Source organism: Carettochelys insculpta, chromosome 1 (assembly GCF_033958435.1).
Source record: "Carettochelys insculpta isolate YL-2023 chromosome 1, ASM3395843v1, whole genome shotgun sequence".
Classification (NCBI taxonomy): domain Eukaryota; kingdom Metazoa; phylum Chordata; order Testudines; family Carettochelyidae; genus Carettochelys; species Carettochelys insculpta.
The window spans coordinates 136,814,161-136,833,896 of record NC_134137.1 but is presented as its reverse complement, the minus strand read 5'-3'; the positions used below and the strand labels follow the sequence as shown (position 1 = coordinate 136,833,896).

Sequence of the window (19,736 nt, the reverse complement as noted above, 5' to 3'; positions counted from 1 at the left end):
CCTACTCTTCTTATTTATTATTTCCATGACTGCAGTGCCAAGGAGCTCTATTCATGGACTGGCACCCCACTGTGCTAGATGCTATACAAACACCTGTATCCTACTACTCATGCTTGAATAGGTATCAGAAGGGCACACAGAAGAAGGTTTTATAAGGCATGAGTTCAAAATAGCTGGTTTTACTATGTTTAGGTCTTCTAAATGTATATGGATGCCATTTCTTTCTCACTTAGTAGGATCAGTAAGAGTTGAGAGTGCTTAGCACATTGCAAGCTTGGCCTCTTTGTTTACGAAAGCACAGTGCTTCTCCAGTTAGTTTTTCTGATCCAGATTATCCTCCTTACATCCACACACAAGGGAGGTACCAGCCTCCCACTGACAGGAGGTATTAGGATTTGTAGTGGTTGTCCTATCCCTGCATCCATATTCTGTATTGGCCTTTGTGTGGTAGGTATCTAATAAGTTTGAAATGTAGCCCCTTCTGGCTGCTGAAAAGAGGGAAGGAATATTTTCTTTGCTCAGCCATGCTGAGAGCCTGTTGCCTGTTATTGCTCTTTTAGAAGTGCCTTTGGCTGTTATGGATTTGGGAGGACACTTCTGCATCAGCTTCTGCCACAGCCTCTTGGTTTCTACAAGAGAGAGGAAATAAAAAAGAAATTTGTTTTAACTCTACCTGGACCTTACTTTACATTTCTTCGCCTTCTTTTGCCATAAAAATCTTTAGTGCCAACTTCTGGTGCTCTCCATTCTCCCCATGATTCCCAGCTTGCTGTTGTCCATGGGTTTCTAAATAATGAGAACAAAGCCACTGCAGATATTCTGGACTTTACTTTGTTGCTGCATGGAAGAATGATGACAGAACAGGCATAGGAAGTGTCTGCAGACTCAGGCTGGAAGATTACATTTGGGAATGTTGTCCTCCCAACCAAAAGGCTAAGAACTTTTTTCTTTTCATGAAAGTTTAAACTGTGCAGAAACTGAAAGCTTAAGCTCCCACATTTTCCATGGAGTGATGTGTGCTTGCTCTTGCCAGATTTTCTAAGTGTGAGCTGACAGACCAAGGTCATCAGCAGGAGAGACTGAATCTGCAACCTTTGGGGCTAAAGCCCTGTTGTGTGTACCACAGGAGCTATAGGCTGGCTGGTTCTCAGCTGTGGCTGTAGAGCAATGACACTATTCTTCTTAGTTAGTGGGCTCTATTTCTGGTGTTACATAAGCATTAAAATAATCATTTTTTTGTCTGGGTTCTATTTACTAGATTTCTACAAGGGCTAAAAAAACTACTGGGACCTTGTTATCACACAACCTAAATAAAGGCCTGCCTTAGCTTCCTTTCTGAAAATTGTCACTGGGACAGACTTATCTTGTAGTCAGGCAATTACCGTCAGGAATAGCAGTGGAGATCAATTCTTTGCAATACACCATTTTAAAATTAGTGAGAATGCTTTTAACTGCTGCATTGTTAACTTACTTTAATTTTTATTTACAGGGTATCTGAATGTTTAGGATGAAAAAATACTAGAGAATGAAGTAGTTGGCTGAGCTCAGTATATTATTTTCTTCATCCAGTTTGAAAAAAACTTGACTGTGCTGTGCTGTGTCACATTGAATTATATTGCGTCTGGTACAACACTCGTCTATTCACTTTCCTTTCAACCTGAATGTTGCTGTATGGAAACAACTCTGAACTTGGTCCCTGTCATCCTGTCATCATGCTAAATTTCACCTTTCTTCAGTGTCTTAGCCAGTTACCTTCAGGCACATTATGTGTTTGTGCATTATTTGGTTATCAAGATAAATAAAAACTCACTGCTGGGGTTGATCATTTAAATTATTAACCTCCAATAGTTTTAAAATTATTTAATGGAACAGTAGACAGTAAAGGAGTTATAGTTTAGTGTGTGTGGCCTTTGTAATAGTCCAATATGTGCTAGTCCAGAAGGAACTTGGATCGGTGGGAAAAAGATGCTTTATAAAGTGATGTATGGGTATGCTTTGTGCTCCATGACAAATCTGTAGGATTTTGCCTCAAAAAGTTGTATTCATAGAACAGTGTGACTTCTGTGATCTTGCATCCTGAGAGTGATTGGCGTTGTAAGGGCTATTTCCTTAGAAGTAAACAGTACATTTCTGCAATGCAAATCATCATCATCATCGACAACAACCGTGGACTCAGCGCCTGTTGTTGTTTGATGTCTCTCTTACTATTTCCTTCCATCTTTCCCTGTCCAATGCAGAGTGGCTTGGTTTCTGTAGAGAAGCTTCACATCAATCTACTGTATCATCTCCTCACTCTCTGTGGGGTCTGCCTCTCCTATTTGAACCATCCATTATGCCAGATACAAGGGTCTTGATTTTTCATTTGTCGTTCGCAATGCAAATAGTTAACTTAATTCAGTTAGTTTGTTTTGACTAATTTTATGTACACACACAGAAATTGAAAATTTAGCAATGATTAGTTATAAAGCAGCTAATGTCTGGTTGACTTCTACAAGGTTATAGAAATTGTACAAATATTTCAGTGGGACATTTGAAGGGACTTTAGAAAAATAACATACGTAACGAGAATGCAGCTTCCACTTTACATACTGTATTTCATAGCAAAAACTGAGAAGCCTTTTCGTGGAAGATGTTAAGACCGTTAGACACTTGAAAACTGGTGTGATTGGTGAATGCTTAAAATCTATGTGAAATAATGAATATCTTTGAAGCAACAGATATTTGGCAAAATTTTATCTTATTACCACCAGTGCAAATCATTAGTGACTTAAAATCTGAAGAAGTGAGTCTGTCCCAAGACAGCTCATCACTAAAAAATTATTTTGTTAGTCTTAAAAGTGCTACAAAACTGCTTTTTTGATTTAATTGAAGTTCATGGAGTTACACCTCTACAAATGAGCTCAGAAACTGTATCATCTCTATGGGATCTGAGAGGGATTTGAAATGCTTAAAGTGAGATGCAAACACTATCGAAGGAGGATCTTTCCTGTAGAGCAAAATAAACTGAGAAGGAATCAACATGTTCTCTGGAGGGGCTGACTCCAGCTTTCAGCAATACGTAGATCATAGTGTCACACATACTAGGCATCTTCATGTCTTGGGAGACCAGGATAAGCCCAGATATAATGTTGAAAATAAGACCGGGTCTTCACTGAAAACAGAAATAGGTGTGTGTTTGTTCGCTGTCTCATTGTAAATCCGAGTGGAGTCAAGGCACTGCATTTTCTACCTACATGTGGTTAGTCAATGCCTATGCTCTTCCATCTAAGGCTGGGGACAGAAGTGGAGCAATAGGTGTGATACACAGAAGCTTATGTGCTAGGAAGGCAGCTGCCTAAGCTAGGCCATGGGAGATGCCAATGACAGGAGTATGTGCTATGCCCCCCGCCCCCGAGTCCAGACTGCAGGAAGGTACCTATCTCCGCTAGATATCCATGAAAGGGAACCCATTTGGAGTCAGGTGGATCAGGGTATTTCTACATTGCAATAAAAAACCCATGGCTGGCTTGTGCCAGGTAGTTCAGGCTCTCAGATCACAGACCAAGGGGCTGTGTAGATGTTTTGGACTCAGGTTGCAGCCCAAGTCTGAATGTCTATTCTACACTTAAACAGCCCCTTAGCCTGAGCTCTATGAGTTAGCTGGTATGGACATAACCGCACTGTGAACATATTCTCAGGCTTCTGTGTCCTTTTTTGTGGGGTTGTCTCAAATGCCTGCCCCGCTTTACATAAAACAGCTGGAGGAGGAGATGATGGTGCCCACCTTACAACTTTTAGAACCAGTGGTTAAGAGTACTCACGTGGAACGTTGATGAAGTTCAGTTCCCCCGCCCCCGCTGGTGAGAGAGTAAGGATTGGAACAGGAATCTTGCAACACTTAGGAGAGTTCTCAAACCACTGAGCTATGTGATGTTCTTATATATAACTTCTGCAATCTTTCCTGTTCTTGCTGCTCTCCTGTGGATTAAAAAATGCAAGAGTAATTGAAGCATGGGGACAGTAGCCATAGAAATTTATTCCAGTCCCTCCTCAGGCCCAATGAGTATTTATTCACACCGGAACATGTTACTTTTGCTTGTTTCAATTCCGATTTCACATGGGTGACTTTACTGGAGTCTACTCAGATTTAAAGTTAAGTATTGGAAAGGACCCTGACTGGTTGTCATCAAGTCCAGTCCCCTGCAGTCATAGTAGGACCTGTCAGCCTTCCTTGCCTCAAGCCCTTCAAGGCTTGAGCTCACAATCCTGGGTTTATGAGGCCAATCTGCTAACCACTTGGCTATCTCTCCTATCTCATTTTTACACCGGAGAACCAGATTTCTTGATTCTGTGCTTTGAAAACTGCCTTTTGTTGTTCATGTGCTCACTGTATTCTTCCTGTTTGTGAAAGTCCCTTCAGCATGGAGCCCCTTTTTGTTTTCTTGATTCATTGTACTTGTAGTCCACTTCCAAATTGTTGTACTCAGCCATTTCATCCATTGTTTCAGAGTTGTACTTGTCAATGCTGTGTCATGTCACAAAGAAATCATCCTGCTACTTTTCCTCCTTTCATTTGCACCTTCAGCAGTCATACTACTTTCTACAGTGTGCACCTGTACATTGAATGAGGTAGTTTTTCGTTGCATTTTGATAGAGTCCAAAATGTCACACAAGTTACAGTGCCCACATAATGGGATACGTCTGACATTTAATAAACCCTTGTTGTTCATTTTTGAGAACTCTAATAATTCTAAATCAAATTATATTTGTGCTAGATGACTAAAAGAAACACATCTGGCCCAGAGGCTATTTCTTTGCCAAATTACAGATATCTACCTTGTCCTATTTAGGCACAAGAGCTGTTTGTGGAAAAGTTGCAATTTCTTAATTCACCCTAGAAAAATTTTTTCTTTTAATTCACTGTTTTTATTTTCAAAAACCTCAAAGTCATTTTTGCTTAACATTTTTAAAAAATGCTTTCATGGAGAGAGCAGGCCTGGAAAACATCAGCCAAAAAGATAAAAAGCTTAGCACAGTAATAAATCGTGGAAAAAGGTCATTGGAATAGAAAATTAATAGCCTACTCAATGCTCAGACCAGCTGTAATTTCAACCTTAAACCTAAGTCCCTGATTGACAGTGCCTCATTTGTAGGAGTGGACAGTTACTTAGGTAGTCAGTGGGTCTACTCCTATTAGTAACTGCTCTCGCCAGGTGAATAAGGTGGAGTAGGCAGCATAATCTGCCCCTAAGTAAAGATTTATTTGTTGGAGAATATATTTATTGGGGCAGGTACATACACAGCTGTCATAAATTATTTTTCAGAAATGAGGGCACACCTAAATAGGGGACAAAGGCTTCCCAATGAGGGTGAAAGAAATATATATCTTTTCAGTTATAAGGAAAATTGTGAATTTAGGATATTAAGAGTGAAATGTCTGGTGCCGTTGAAGTTAATAGGAGCTTTTCAATGGACTGCAGTGAGGGCAGGGTTTATGCAAAATGTGTCCAGGAAGAGAGGATTTATGTGAGCAGCACAAGTCTTGTGTTTGAAGATTACTTAAAATATAGTAGTATTATTAGATTTTAGGGGATTCCTTTCATAGACACTACAATGATAGATAAACCTTTGGACAGATCAAAGCCTGCTGCTTTTTGAGCAACTGTGAGATTATGAATGTTTGTTGTTTGTGTTAAACTAATGCCTTGCAGCTGTAGTCATGGAACAGAATCCCCTTGAGCTGAGCACTGTGCAAGCAGAACAAAAAGTCCCTGCTGTAAAGGGCCTTACAAGCTAAGAGGATGATGAGACAGCAGATGAATACAGACCCATGGGGGAATACAGTTAAGCACCGAGACTATATTGGTCAGCATTGTGTGCAGCTGTGTTGGCATACTTGCATCCTAACCATTCTGAAGTGTTTTGTAGACAGGACATCAAGGGAGAGTTTTGAGAAGGAACTTGAAAGGGGATAATGAGGTAGCTTTGGATGTTTATGGACAGTGCCTCCCAACTGTGTGGGGCAGCATGTGGGGAAAGCAGAATGGTATTTGTTTGAATATGTGGCAATGGATGCTGTCAGGTATGAGCACTGATGGCTTAATAGTGTTTGAGCAATGACAGGTAGAACAGGGATTGACTGTGAAGTCGGTTCAATCTACTCCACTCACTTGCACTGCTGCAGACTATTCAACACAATTTGTCTTCCAGAGGATCCAGCAGTTTACTCTCAAAAGAAAAAGAAACCCTGTTAATTGCTTAAAATGCCACATTTTTCACACTGAAAGATTCCCTATACTGCAGATCACCCTCTGATTTTATTTTAGACCTGTGATTTATATTTACTGAAAAAAAAAATTGAATTGGTAGCTTGTTCAACCTTTCTTCTTGTTTGGCTGGAATTCCTTTTCTGTTGCTGCTGTTGGGATTTTTTTCATACAGGGCTTGATTGTGCAATCCTTAGACCACACTGATGTCATCCTTATCCACATAAAGAGTCCCTTATGTCCTGTCCCAAATTGATACGTCCATGGAAGAAGCTTTAGAGCAAACTGAAAAACTAAATGGAAATAAGTCACAAGACATGGATGGTATTTGCCCAAGAGTTCCGAAAGAACTCAAATTGGAAATTGCAGAACTGCCAACTATACTGCATAATCTATCACTGAAATCAGCCTTTGCAGCAGATGACTGAAATCATTTCCCAAAAGGGCTCCAGAGGGCATTGTGGCAGTTACTGTACCAAATAAATTGGTAGAAACAATAGTAAAGATCAGAAGGATCAGACTCACAGTTACATGAGATGATGAGGAAGAGTCAACTTGACTTTGATAAAAGGAAATGATGCCTCATGGTCTATTGCAATTCTTGTAAGGAATCAACGAGCATGATCAGTTGATAAAGTGTATGTGGATTTTTAGACAGCCTTTCACAAAGCCCTTTACCAAAGGAAGCTAAGTAACCATAGGATAACAGGGAAGGTCCTCTCATGACTCATCAGTAACTAGTTGAAAGAAACAAGAAGTCCTGTGACACCTAATAGACTAACATATTTTGGAGCAGAAGCTTTCGTGGGCAAAGACCCGCTTCATCAAATGCACAATGCATCTGACGAAGCGGGTCTTTGCCCACAAAAGTTTATGCTCCAGAATATCTTTTAGCTTATAAGGTGCCACAGGACAACTTGTTGTTTTTGAAGATGCAGACTAACATGGTTACCTCTCTGATAGTTCAAAGAATGAGAACCAAGGTAAGAATGAGCAGCAAGTTTTCTCAGTGGAAAGTTGAACAACAGGGTCCTCCACGAATCTGTATGGGGACCCGTGCTGTTCAGCATATTCATGTTTAAGTCCAAAAGCAGCCTTAGAGAAGTTACAGAGGTATCTCCCAAAACTGTATGACTGAGCAACACAGCAGCAGATGAAATTCCATATTGATAGGTGCAGTGTAATTCACACTGGCAAAAACATAATCCCAACTGTACATGTACAATCATGGATTCTAAATGAGTTTTTACCACCCAGGAAAGAGATCTTGGCATTACGCAGGATACTTCTCTGAACACTTCTGCTGAGCACATCATGCTGCACCCACACCCTAAATGCTACGTTAGTTCTGGTCACCCTTGGTCAAGATGAATGTAACGGAAGTGGAAAAGGTTCGGAGAAAAGTAACAAAAATGACCAGAGGCATTGTTCCCTCTCAATTTTTTTTATCCATGGGCAGAACAAGTGTTATGTGCACCAGGGCAGGCGTGGATGTGCACCACCAATAGAAGCACAGGCTGCCAGCTGTGGGTGCTCTGCTAATCAACTGGGTAGCACTTGAATCTCTCTCGGTGACTGCCCAAGCGCTCACCTTACGAGGAACACTGATCAAGTCTATGGAATAGCTTCCCTGTGAGGAGAGGCTAAAAATGATTAGTGCTGTTCAGCATAGAAAAGAGATGATTATGGGACCTATTGCAGCACTCTAGAAAATTATGAATGATGTAGGAAAAATATTAGAAAACATTATTTACCCTTTCAACACAGAAGCCAGAGGTCACCTGATGAAATTAGTGGACAGTGGGTTTAGTACAAACATCAGGAATTACTTTTGTCACATGGTACACAACTAACTCATTGTCGTGGGCAGCTGTGATGGTCAGAAGTATAACTGGCTTCCTAAAAGAACCGGGCAGATCAATGGAGGATAGGTCCATCAAAAGCTACTAGCCATGATAATCAGGGACACAATCCCATGCTTGGAGTTACACTGAACCTTTGACTTCCAGAAGCCAGGAGTAGAACACAGAGGTGGATCAGTGCATAATTGTCTTGTTGTGTACACTCTGCCTGAATCTCTGGCAGGGGCCATGGTTGGAGACAGGATGCTGCACAAAACTGACCAAGGTCTAACCCAGTATGGCCATTCTTATGTACTATTGTAAATAGGGATCACAGAGTTCTGCATCTGATGAAGTAATTTTTACCCACAAAAGCTTGTTCCCAAATAAATCTGTTAGTGTTTAAGGTGCCACACGACTCATTGTTTTTACAGTTTTGCTCTGTGAACAAACGGTTGAATGAAAACAGATCAAACCTCAGATCTTCCCAGGGACACTTTTTTTTTTTTTAATTCTGCAGACTGTAGTACATTGATGTCAGGAAGTGGACATCAGCAATCATGTTTTTACTTTTTTTTTGTTCAGATTATTTGCAATTTTGCTCCCTATTATTGGGGAAGCAAACACGGGGCCTCTTCCCAAAGGATCTGCAGCATATCATATTACTAACTGAAAATTTCTCATGTTTTTCCTATATGCATATTTGACTAAATGAACAGCCTGTAAATTGACTTGTAACAGCTGCCACACTGTCCTTAGATGATAGAAATAGCTAAGCTGGAATTCTTAAAGGACAGATTGTTACAACTTCAACAAAATGCATGCAAATAGAAATGATTACATTTTTCTAAATGGACATCTATCATTTGTGTATCATCAACCTTGCTTGTTTGTGAAGAATTAAAATTATACTATGGTTAATAATAAGTATTGTGTTCCTTTTGTTGTCTCTCAGATTTATTGTTGCATTTTTTATTGGCCAAACTTGAGTGTGCCTTTAAATGTATGTGTGTGTTTATAATATGTGGTTTATATCCTTATCAGTGTATTGCTGCTGTGAATTAATCTAAGTTATTTTTTTCTCTTCACGTAGTTTTCCCTACACAAAATGGAAATGTTGCTATAGTGACCGGAGGTGCTAAAGGAATTGGTTATCACACTGTGAAGCACTTGGCAAGACTTGGCATGCACGTTATAATAGGTACTGTCATTGTTTTATCAATACAAATGTATATTGTGCCTCAGGGACCAATATCTTAAAGAAATATCTATTTACCAAAATATAGTTACTGAGCCAAATACTGCTACACTTTGTTATGTAATACGTTTGTTATACCAATGCCTGGGGCCGCCCAGGAGTGGTGCACCATGGTGGTGGGCATTGTACAAACACAGGGTGATAAATGGTCCCTGTTTGGAAGAGTTACACAATTCTCTAGCGAGCATTCTAATGCTTAGCCAATCTGAATATCTGGGCCAGAGTTTATGTTGCAAGCATTTTTTAAGAACTGGTATTGAAACCCTTTCATACAAAAGGCAGTTGGTGTGAACACCTATATAAAAACACACACTTGAGTACAGTAATTTGAAATACATGTGCAATGGGAGCACTTTAAAATGTTACTTTTAGTCGTTTTTAGACAAATTAGTACTTCTGTGAACAAGTATTGACTCTATTTAGGACGTGGGAGACTGTAAAAACTTTTAGAAGTGTCCGTTCTACAGTAAGAGGAAATATGAAAAAAATCAAAGCTGTTTTTGTTTCATGTTTTGTCCCATATAATTTAACTCAGAAAAAGTTATAAAAATTGTTCCAAGCAATACAAGCGTTGAATGATCCAAACATAAAAATATTAATGACGATTTTCAGTCACCTTTCACTGCAGTTATGGGTTTCTCTTGGATTATTTAAAAAATATTGTATACCGTTTAAAACCTAGATATATAAGGTTTATTTTATATATATCTATAGATATAGATATATATAACCCATTATTTTCTTTTTGCTAACTTATGGGCCTTTAATTTAAAAGAACATAATCTTAGAGCTATTCCATGATTATTCTATTTGTGTTTAATAATATTTCAAAAATCTGAAAATTTAATGTTAGCAACATGGAAAATATGACTCTATTAAGACTGAAAAGCTACTAGCAGTGGTAGAGCAGTTTGTTCTCAGCTATGCTGGTGGAAATGCAGAGTAACTTCATTAACATGGAATTACTCTGGCCAGGATAGGTGTAATTCAGAGCAGAATCTAGTCATACATGTTTTAAAAGTAAATTCAAAATCCAGTATTTGAAAACACAGCCAGGTGCCACTGTGTACTATCTAATGCTGTCACTACTGCACTCCAAGTATCTTTATGTATTTTTAAGGTGAACGGCCAAAATGTCACTCAGAAAAGCCAGTGTCTGTGTCATTTATTTCCTCCCTTTCATTAGGAGACTTTATAAAAACACTTCTGATTTTGTTTTCAGAATAATTGTACGTCATTTAAGGTTAACATTATGAGAATTATTTCAGTGAAGTGTAATATCCTATCTGAGCCAAACCCAGATCCAAGCCCAGTCAGAGCTTCACAGCCTGGATGAGTTCTGCATCCAGTGAGCCTTGCAGAAGAGAGAGGCCCCATAAGCAGACTCAGCTGGCAGGTGAGCCTGGCCCTGTGTGATAGCGTAGTGTGATTTCTGCACAGAGGCAGAAGAAGAGGAGGCAATGCATCTGCCCTCTGTGCATGGCCAGAGAGTTACAGGACCAACTGACCCCCACACAGAGGTGTGTGACAGCTGCAACAGAAGCTATTGATGGAGAAAAGAGTAGGATCTATCGTGCTGACATAACAAGGTAATGGGGGTAATATAAGAACTCAGTAGAAGGAAAACACCACCCACCCTGTCTAGGAGTAGGTGATGGAATGATAGGTGCCAGAGGTGCTGCTCCTTCAAGTGGTTTCTGTTATGTACAGGCTTTATAGTTGGGTTCAATGGCTCTCAAATATATATACAAATTGTTACAGCACCCTGTCCCAAGGGCTCTCAGTGCAGGAGCACTGCAGAGACCTCTGGAGGCTTCCATTCACCAGATATGGTGTCTGAGCCCTCAAGTTCCCTGCACAGGACAGAGGGAAAAGTACAGATCTTGTTGCTTCCATTTTCTCTTATCCTGTTGTCCCTCCTCATAGGGAGATGTAAAGCAAATTCCTCTTCTGATTTCCTGCCTTTTTTCCCCACTTTAGATCTATAATGGCTATTCCATTTTCTGCAGTAAGCCAGAGTTCTGCACAATCTGTTACTTTCTTTTGGGGCACAGAGAAATCTGGGGGGGTTAAAAGGGAGACAGGACCATTAGCTAGTACAGGGAAAGACTTGACCCCTGTAAAGTCAGTGAGGGTTTTGCCATTGACTTCAGGATTGTAGCCAATATTGGAGGTCCCCAGCCAATTTCCTCTCCCTGCCACCAGCTCTGCCTCTGGCCCTCTTACCTCCAGCATCAGCTGACCCCCCCTCGCAGGCGCTGGACACTGGTCCCAGCTCCAGATGATGGCCCATCCCCATGAACTAGTGTCTGAAGACCTGCAATAAAATGGGCTTGCTGTTTTAGTTTGGAATTTCAAATACCTACTTTCAATTTCCTCCTCCTTAAGGGCTGGTGGTACAAAAGCAAATGACAAACTTGGATTGGTGTGGGATTATCTAACATAAAAACTCTCACTCTTCACAGCTTTGTACTGTTAGCGAAAGTGGGCATAAGGTAGAAAAGTTCTGATTTGGCAGCATTTTGTGCACACTGCACGGATGAAAACGCAGGGAGCAAGGTAGTGGAAAATCAAGGTTATCCTGTACACTTCAAAGGAAGCAATCAACCTATTAATACACTTAACCTGTTTTGAGCCTCAAATTTTGTTACCAATTAATAAAGTTCCACTGAGAAACCCAAAACTTATGTGAAACCCCATCTACAACCAAGACAGTAAATATCCTTGTCATCTCTTTGGCTGTGGCCGCACTAGCAAGGGATTCTGAAAGGGGAAATCCCAATCTGTAATTCAAAGAGAGTTGTTTCAATATGGAGCATCTACACACAAAGCATGGATCGACGTTGTGATCCACAATGTTGAAAGGACCCCCCATCATTTCGAAAGGGAGCGGCTACTCAGCACAGAGCCTCCTTTTGAAAGAACAGGGCAGGAAATGGTGAGGGAAGGGTCAAATGGCCTTCCTGGAGCATGGGCCAGAGGCCTCCTTAAGGGGCCCCTCCCAAACACACACCCCCATGCACATGTTGAAGGCTCAGGCTGCATGCAGCACGCGACCTCCAGCACAGCACTGGCAGAGCCTTGCTCACCCCAACACTGCAGTGCACCATGGACCTGCAGCACCTCCAGGATGAGGACATTGTGTACATCATGGCCAGCCTGATGGCCGTCCTTGCTGCAGTCCAGCTGAGGCGCTGGACTTCCTGCCACATGGCCAGCTTCCTGCAGGCCCCCCCATAGTGCACCCGGAGCACTCCTTTCTGCAGGCCCACCGTCGCCTCTGGCGGTACCCCACCAGCAGGGAATGGTGGGACTGCATCATGATGGAGGAGTGGGATGCCGAGCAGTGGCTCCAAAATTTTAGGATGACCAGGGCCACATTAATGGAGCTGTTCCAGTAGCTGGCACTAGGACTACACCACAAGGACACACACATGTGGCCTGTGCTCCCCTGGAGAGAAAGGTAGCCATCGGCGTCTGGCAGATAGCCATCTCAGACAGCAACTGCTCAGTTGGCCATCAATTCGAGGTGGGAAAGCCCACCATTGGGGTCATCCTTCTGGAAATAAGTCGGCTGGGGTCATGCACCCAGGAAGGGTCCCCAGGGAGGGGGCTGGGAGAGAGCCCCTGGGAAGGGGGCCAGTGGCGCTTTTGCTCTCCTTGCAGGTCATTGACACCATCAACCACACCCTCCTGCGCCAGTTCATCTGCATAGGGGACGTGGATGCCACCACGGCCAGGTTCCAGCAGTTGGGGTTCTCCACCTGTTTCGGTGCCTTTGACAGTGCTCATGTCACCATCCAGGTCCCACCACACAGCCGTGGACCGTTGTATTATCGTTATAATTGGAAGGGCTATCATTCCTTCATCCTCCAGGCCCTTGTGGATGCCAGCGGATGATTCATGGACATTTGCATGGCGTGGGCAGGCACGGCCCACGATGCCCACATCCTGTGCAACTCGTGGCTCGGGCACAGCATGGCCGATGGCACCTACATTCCCCCCACGAGAGCTTCCAGTGGGGGACACGACTATGCTCCTGTGCATAGTTGCCAATGTGGCCTACCCCCTCCAGGCCTGGCTAGTGAGCCCCTACACAGGCTACACCACCGAGAGCCAGGAGCGCTACAATGCCTGGCTCACCGAGGCCCAGAACATGGTGGAGCAGGAGTTCGGGTGCCTGAAGTCGCGCTTCAGGTGCTTGCTCATGCACCTGGATGTGGGTCTCCCCAGCATGCCTACAGTTGTGGGCACATGCTGTGCTCTCCACAATCTTGTGGGGGGTAAGCAGGCGCTCTTTGTGGCACACTGGGTGGCTGAGGCCATTCCTCAATATGAACAGCTGGGTGCAGTCCTGTGCCGCCAGGCACACTGGGACAGAGTGTGTATGTGCGGGAGGCCCTCTGGGAGGCCTTCGCCCAGGGGCCTCTGTGACCCGCCACTGACCTGCGCTGTGCAATTGCCCCCGCACACCCTCACCTCGCCTCCACCCCACCAGCACCCCACCCGCACGCACATCCCTCACCATCCCCACCCGATGCTTGACACTGACACTGTTCTAATGAGGTTAACCATTTCTTGTTGAAAACCACTGAAGCCTCAGAAGAGGCCTGGGCAGAGGTGGCCTGGCTCGTGTCCTCCGAGGGCACGATGATGTACAGTGTGCCCTCTCTGTCCCACTCTCCATTGCTGTCTCTGTCGCCGCACTGGGGCTCCAGAAGTGGGATTGGGGGCGATGCGGAGGGCCCCAGCTGTGGCTCCTTGCCCTCCCTCTCCAGCTCTGCCATGTCCAGGGCCCATTCCAGCAGTCCTGCCTCCCTGGAGCCAAGGAGCTGGTCCAGCTCGGCAAAGTAGGGGCAGCTGGCAGGTGCTGTCCCCAACTGCCTGGCCGAGTCCTTGGCCCTTTTGTAGGCCTGGCGTGGCTCCTTTATTTTGAAGAGCACCTAGTCGGGGATACATGGGGGGTGGCCTCTTTTATCCAGGTTGTCGGCCAGCCAGGCAAAAGCAGCCTCATTCTGCTTCTGCCCCGCCATATGGAAGAGGATGTCCTTGCCCCCCCAGACAGCCAGGAGATCCCAGATCTTAGCTTCCAGCCACAGAGTGCCCCTCCTCTTCGCCAGCTGCCTGGGGTCCTGCGAGCCCTGCCGCCCAGCATCTTGGGGTCCCTGGGGCTCCCAGGAGTTTTGCCTGGTGGCCATGGCTCCAGCTAGATGCTTTTCTGCCATTCTGGGGGGTGCTGGGGAGTGTGTAGCTGCAGGCACATGCTCCTATGGCTGCCAGCACACTCTCAGCTTCCTGCACAGGGTTTCTGTGTCCCGGCAGCTTTAAGACATCTGGAGCCAGCAGCCATAGAGCCCTGGGCACTGGCCAAGGCGTCTCTGTGCTCCGGGGAGCGGGGGCCGGCACTGTGGAGGATTTGTGATTTAGAAATGGCAGCCAGAGGAGCGGCTGCACGAAATTGACGTTGAGATGAAATGTTGCTCCCAAGATGGGAGTGCAACAGTGCTTTCGAAAAACGCCTTTTTATTTCTAAGCCGATTTGAAAATGAGCAATTTGTGTGTAGCTGCTCTGCTGCTGATTTCAAAATTGCCCCTCCTTTTGAAAACGTGTACGAAATTACTTCCTAGTGTGGCCACAGCCTTTCTGTTTTGTCTGGCTTCCAGCTTTCAAGTTAGACTCCTTATGCTCTAAATCACTCCGTTCTAATATAGTGCATTAAACCCACAAAGGTGACTTTAGAAGGATAATTACATCCTATGTAGAAGGTGCCATTTTTCATTTTCATAGGCAGGTTGATTTAATTTCTATTACAGAAAATTTATATATGACATCTCGCCATAGATTGTTAGTGAGAGACATTTAAATTCCCATATGCACAGGCAAGTATTTCTCTCCCTAAATGAGGCATATTTTCTTTGCCTGGTATGTACTACAGAGTTAAAGTTCAGCAGTATTTCATATCTGAGAGATTGTTTTCTAATTCTCTGAGCGCTGAAAAACATATACTAGATTTCCTAGTAATTCTCACTTTAATATTTAACTGTAGCAGTCGCACTACAGTGAAAGCCAAAACAGGTTCAGCTATAACCCTCTCTTTTTATACACACACAACCTTCCAAATTTTTCATCTGTTTGCTGAAATTTTCCCAGCGTAGTGCCTGTTTAAAGACAACTAAAAAGTAAAACCTGAACAAGGCCACCATTCCTTCGTTTGGTTAGGGGTAGCTCTATTCTTTTTGTCCCTCGTCATAGAGTTAAAGGTGTTCTCAGTGTAAAATCATCAGCTGGGAGTACAAGTGAAGGGGTGGAATGTCTTCTCTGCACTGTCCTGTTTTAATTATTTTAAGTGTACCTGATATACTTTTTTGGAACTTCCTGGTATTTCATTTCTTGCATTTATTTAAAGACAGTAGTCAGGAAATTCTCTATCTTGCCATCTTTGGTGGCATTTCTTATTTAGTCCATGCATTCTAAAGCTTTACAGGCTGTAATATCTTTTCCACAGACGATTTAACTTGCATCAGTTTCACTGTTAAAACTGGGAGACAATGCAGCATGTTAATGGCTTCAGTGATCTCATCTTCTCCTCCAAACTTGCAGCTGATGGAAGTATGTGCCCTACTCAGGGTGTTAGCTACCACCACCACCCATCTGGGAAAAAATGCTGAGTGAGTCTTTTCTGGAATATCTCTGGTGCTGGGTTTATGCATATTGGCATGTGCAGCCACCTGTAGCAACCCAACAGTTGCAAGTGAGCATGCTGAACTCTCTCTGAATTTCTGTGATCAAACCCATTCCTTGTATCACAGCCTGTCAAGAGTTTGGACATGATGTCGTCATTTGTGGGCAACAGATAGTGGCATCTTTTTAATGCCTGGATCAGCAGCATTGGATCTAGATCCACAGCTTGATGGCTGGCTTCTTTTCCACCACCATGATTCTTGGATACCCTTCCTTGCCAAACTTGCAAACTGTTTGTGTACTCTTTAATGCCATTGGAACTTCCTTCATGGTAAGCACACAGGTTCCACTGTGGGGGCTATTTCCAGTCACAGCTTTCCTTTGAGTCACCAGTTGCATTTGAAAACATGCTCCCATACTTTTAAAATAGTCTCTAATTGTCCTTTCTGCTTGTTGCACTGTGGATGTAAAATTCTAAGTCTATACCTCAATTAGATCCATGACTTGTATGGTTGTATTCTCCAAGAAGAATCTGTGGAATTTACCAGCCACCACCACAGACGTCTGTAGGTACTCTGTTATTTTTTGGGTTAGTTAATGTTGGATCACATTTTCCCATGGTTTCCATTATCCAGTCATTGTAAATTATTAGATTGGGCCTGCTCTTTGTAATGGATGTGTTCAACTCCTGTTCATTCTGGGGAATCATACTGTAGCAAGTCACACAATCCTGGAATTACACTGGACGTTTCACTCATAATTTGTTCTAGGCATGGAGATTTGTAGTGGTCCTTGTTGCTTTTCTATCAGGACTTGATATGCTCTCAGAGTCAGAGTTGTAATCACTGCTGCCTGAGATGTAATCCACCTTTTGTACAAATCTCACTGAATCTTTCTGAGACCTTCCTCTGCTCTAGTCCAAACTACTAAAATGTTCAATGGGCTACATTCCATGTACTTGCTATCCTAGTTCAGTGCACTTCTCCTTTACACATTTATGTTGCATTTCGCAGGGAATGCATCTCACTATGGGCATGGAACCCTGGCCACCTGCTCTCCTTTGCTGTGATCTCATTGCACATAGTACTTTGGGTGTTATGATCCTAGAGCTTCTATCCTATCTCTTGAGGCTCCTGCTATGTGTCCCATTTCTGAGCATCTGTCTGATGTGAGAGTGCCTTCCCAGGTGAGCTGCTCCAGTAGATGGTGATCCTAAGTGGTACAGACTATCTTGCTCTAGATTAAGGAATCTGACAGGTCCCCAAAATTGTTCAACAAGTGTAATTTTATTAAATCTGGAGGCTGTTCTGCCCATTTGTGTGCCTTGTAGCCCAACACCCATGTTCTTTGTGTCCTGTCAATAACAGTACCTCCACAGAAGAGAAGTCCTTTGACTTCAGTTCCACTGGCCATGATGCAAAGCTAGAAGCAGCCAAAATAGGGCTGGCTGCACTGAAGGGCAAGGATTAAAATGGCACCCACCTGGAGTGGCATAACAAAGGGGAGGAACTCCCACTTTGGAGGTCATTAAGACCTAGTTGATGTATACTGTTCCTCTCTGTGTGGTCTACAAGAGGAGCCCACCAGAGAGTCAAGCAGGCAGAAGTAAAAGCAGCCTCTGGAGAGCCTGAGAACTTTTTAAAGATTAGATATGATGTTCTCTGCCTTGTGTTGATTGACTGCCCCCTTCCTCTCCGCACTGCTCTGTCTCTTCACTCCACACCTGCCCCTCCTGTCCTCTCTTCCCCTTATCTTCATTACCTTCCTTTTTCTTTCCATTTAGCTGACTGCAGCCTACGAATGCCATGTGCTAGTGACTAGCCCCTAAAAAACAGAAATAACATGCTATTTACAGCTGTCACGGTGCTAACTCTGCTTGAGGGTTCTCACTCTTTCCCCATTCTGTGTCTTTAAACTGTAAGTTCTTCAGGGCAGGAAGAATCTGCTGCTCTGTATTTGAATAGTACCTAGCCTAGCACCATTGAATTCCACTCCTGGTTGGCCCTGAGGCACTACCATGATAAATGTGTTTAATAATAAAAAATAAATAAATAAAACATCAGTTCAGAACCCTCTTGAGTACCTGGATAATACATATGGAGTGTCAATAATGCATAAATCATTCAACTATGTTGAATTACTAAGACCGGATTTTGTTTCTCATAATCAAACTGACTATTATGTTGCTCTCTAAGTCCCATTGAAACAACCTTTGGAATGTAGTTCTTCTAGATGCAAGATGACAAAATCTGATCCAAAGCCCGTTAGGTCATGTAAGCAAATAGTTTGACATGCAGTGTTTATATATGTAAATGATGAAAGGGGAATATTTTAACTAAGTTTGTTTTCTCGCTTTATTATTTGCTTTATGATTATTAGCTTTAGTTTTTCACTGAGAAATAGAATTTTTCATCCCACTTCAATCATGCTTTATTTTATGCATTTATTCAGTCAAATTTGCATGACAAGTTTTAGCTTTAAGACTTGATTGCAGGAAATATCACTGCTAAATCAATCACACCCTAATTTATTTCAATATTTACATGGGACAAAGTAGAAGAAATAAGTCACAAAAGAGAAAAGACAGTTTTGCATAAATTATCCAAGACTAGCTGTACTTTTTATTCCTTCTAAACATTATGCTGTGAGCAGAGAAAGGAGAAGCGGGGAAATCGTCCAAGTAGTTCAGTACTCTTAAGTCCCTAATATAGTTATTTTCTCAAAGTTCTTTCGATGAACACAATCTTTCACATATTTTTGAAACTAGGATAGTCCATTCTTATCAAATTGTTAATCTCCAAATTCTCATGGCTATATTCAGAAGTGGTGACAGTGAGCAAATTCCATTGAATCAGTGTGGGGGTGGGGGAGGAAGTCCAGGAAGGACACTGTACAGTGGGTCAAAAAAGTTTGAAGAGGTCATTTACAAATGAGTTAAAATATTACATTGTGGCAGTTTGTACCATGTCTGAATTTAGCGCTCAAACCGTAAACTCGCACACGTCCTAAAAGTCTCTCTGTAGTTCAGAATACTCAGTCTGTTTTAGCATCTGTCCGTTGTTGAATGCCAGATCTGACTGTGATCCACAACATTCATAGAATCATAGGGTTGGAAAAGACTTCAGGAGGTCAAGTCCAGTCCCCTGCTCAAAGCAGGGCCAATCTCAAATAAATCATCCCAGTCAGTTTCATCAGTAGGCATCTTTTAAGGCCTTATCCAGAGCCCATTGAAATCAGTGGGAGACTTTGTGTTGACTTCAGAGGACTACTTTTGATTGGGTTCTTTGTTGGTAAAACTAAATCTCGGACACCATCTTTTCCATGCCTTTTCGCTCCAGCTATCTGTATGACGTCTGCTCCCTGGCTTCTTTCCTTTGTTTCTGTAACCGTTTATCATATCTGTCAGAGATACATTCTGTATTGTATAGACTTAAGCCAGATGCCACTTCCATTAAAGTTCCAGGAACATTTAGCCTTTGACAGCAATGGAAGCAGGAACTGGTGCTGAGTGAGCGATTTTCTTGTTGCAGAGTGCTCTAAATTGTCCTCAGTTTTCAACCTTAAAGGTTCAAGATTTGGAGTGCCTGACAGATATAGCAGTGAAAAAATTATAGAGCATTTGAATTAGTTTTGGGTTTATTTATTAACACAAAGCATAGTGTTATGGCCTTTTTTAGCTGTTGTTTGTAATAGTTTTATCTTATGCATTC

General features: G+C 42.8%; 1 protein-coding gene across 9 annotated transcripts in view; it reads left to right on the top strand.

Moving 5' to 3' along the window:
- The window catches only part of ZBED1 (zinc finger BED-type containing 1), a 325,489-nt gene that overhangs the window by 123,333 nt on the left and 182,420 nt on the right, over positions 1-19,736 (top strand). For 8 of the 9 annotated variants that reach the window (XR_012645322.1, XR_012645321.1, XR_012645320.1 and 5 more), the window contains exon 2: positions 9,180-9,287. Coding sequence is in view for 5 of the 9 variants with exons in the window: in XM_074992402.1 (XP_074848503.1) it covers positions 9,180-9,287 (108 nt within the window). In the remaining 4 variants the exon portion in view is untranslated. Of the gene's footprint in view, positions 1-9,179; positions 9,288-15,850; positions 16,304-19,736 lie in introns of those variants that run through there. The other variant, XR_012645325.1, reaches the window with a different exon arrangement.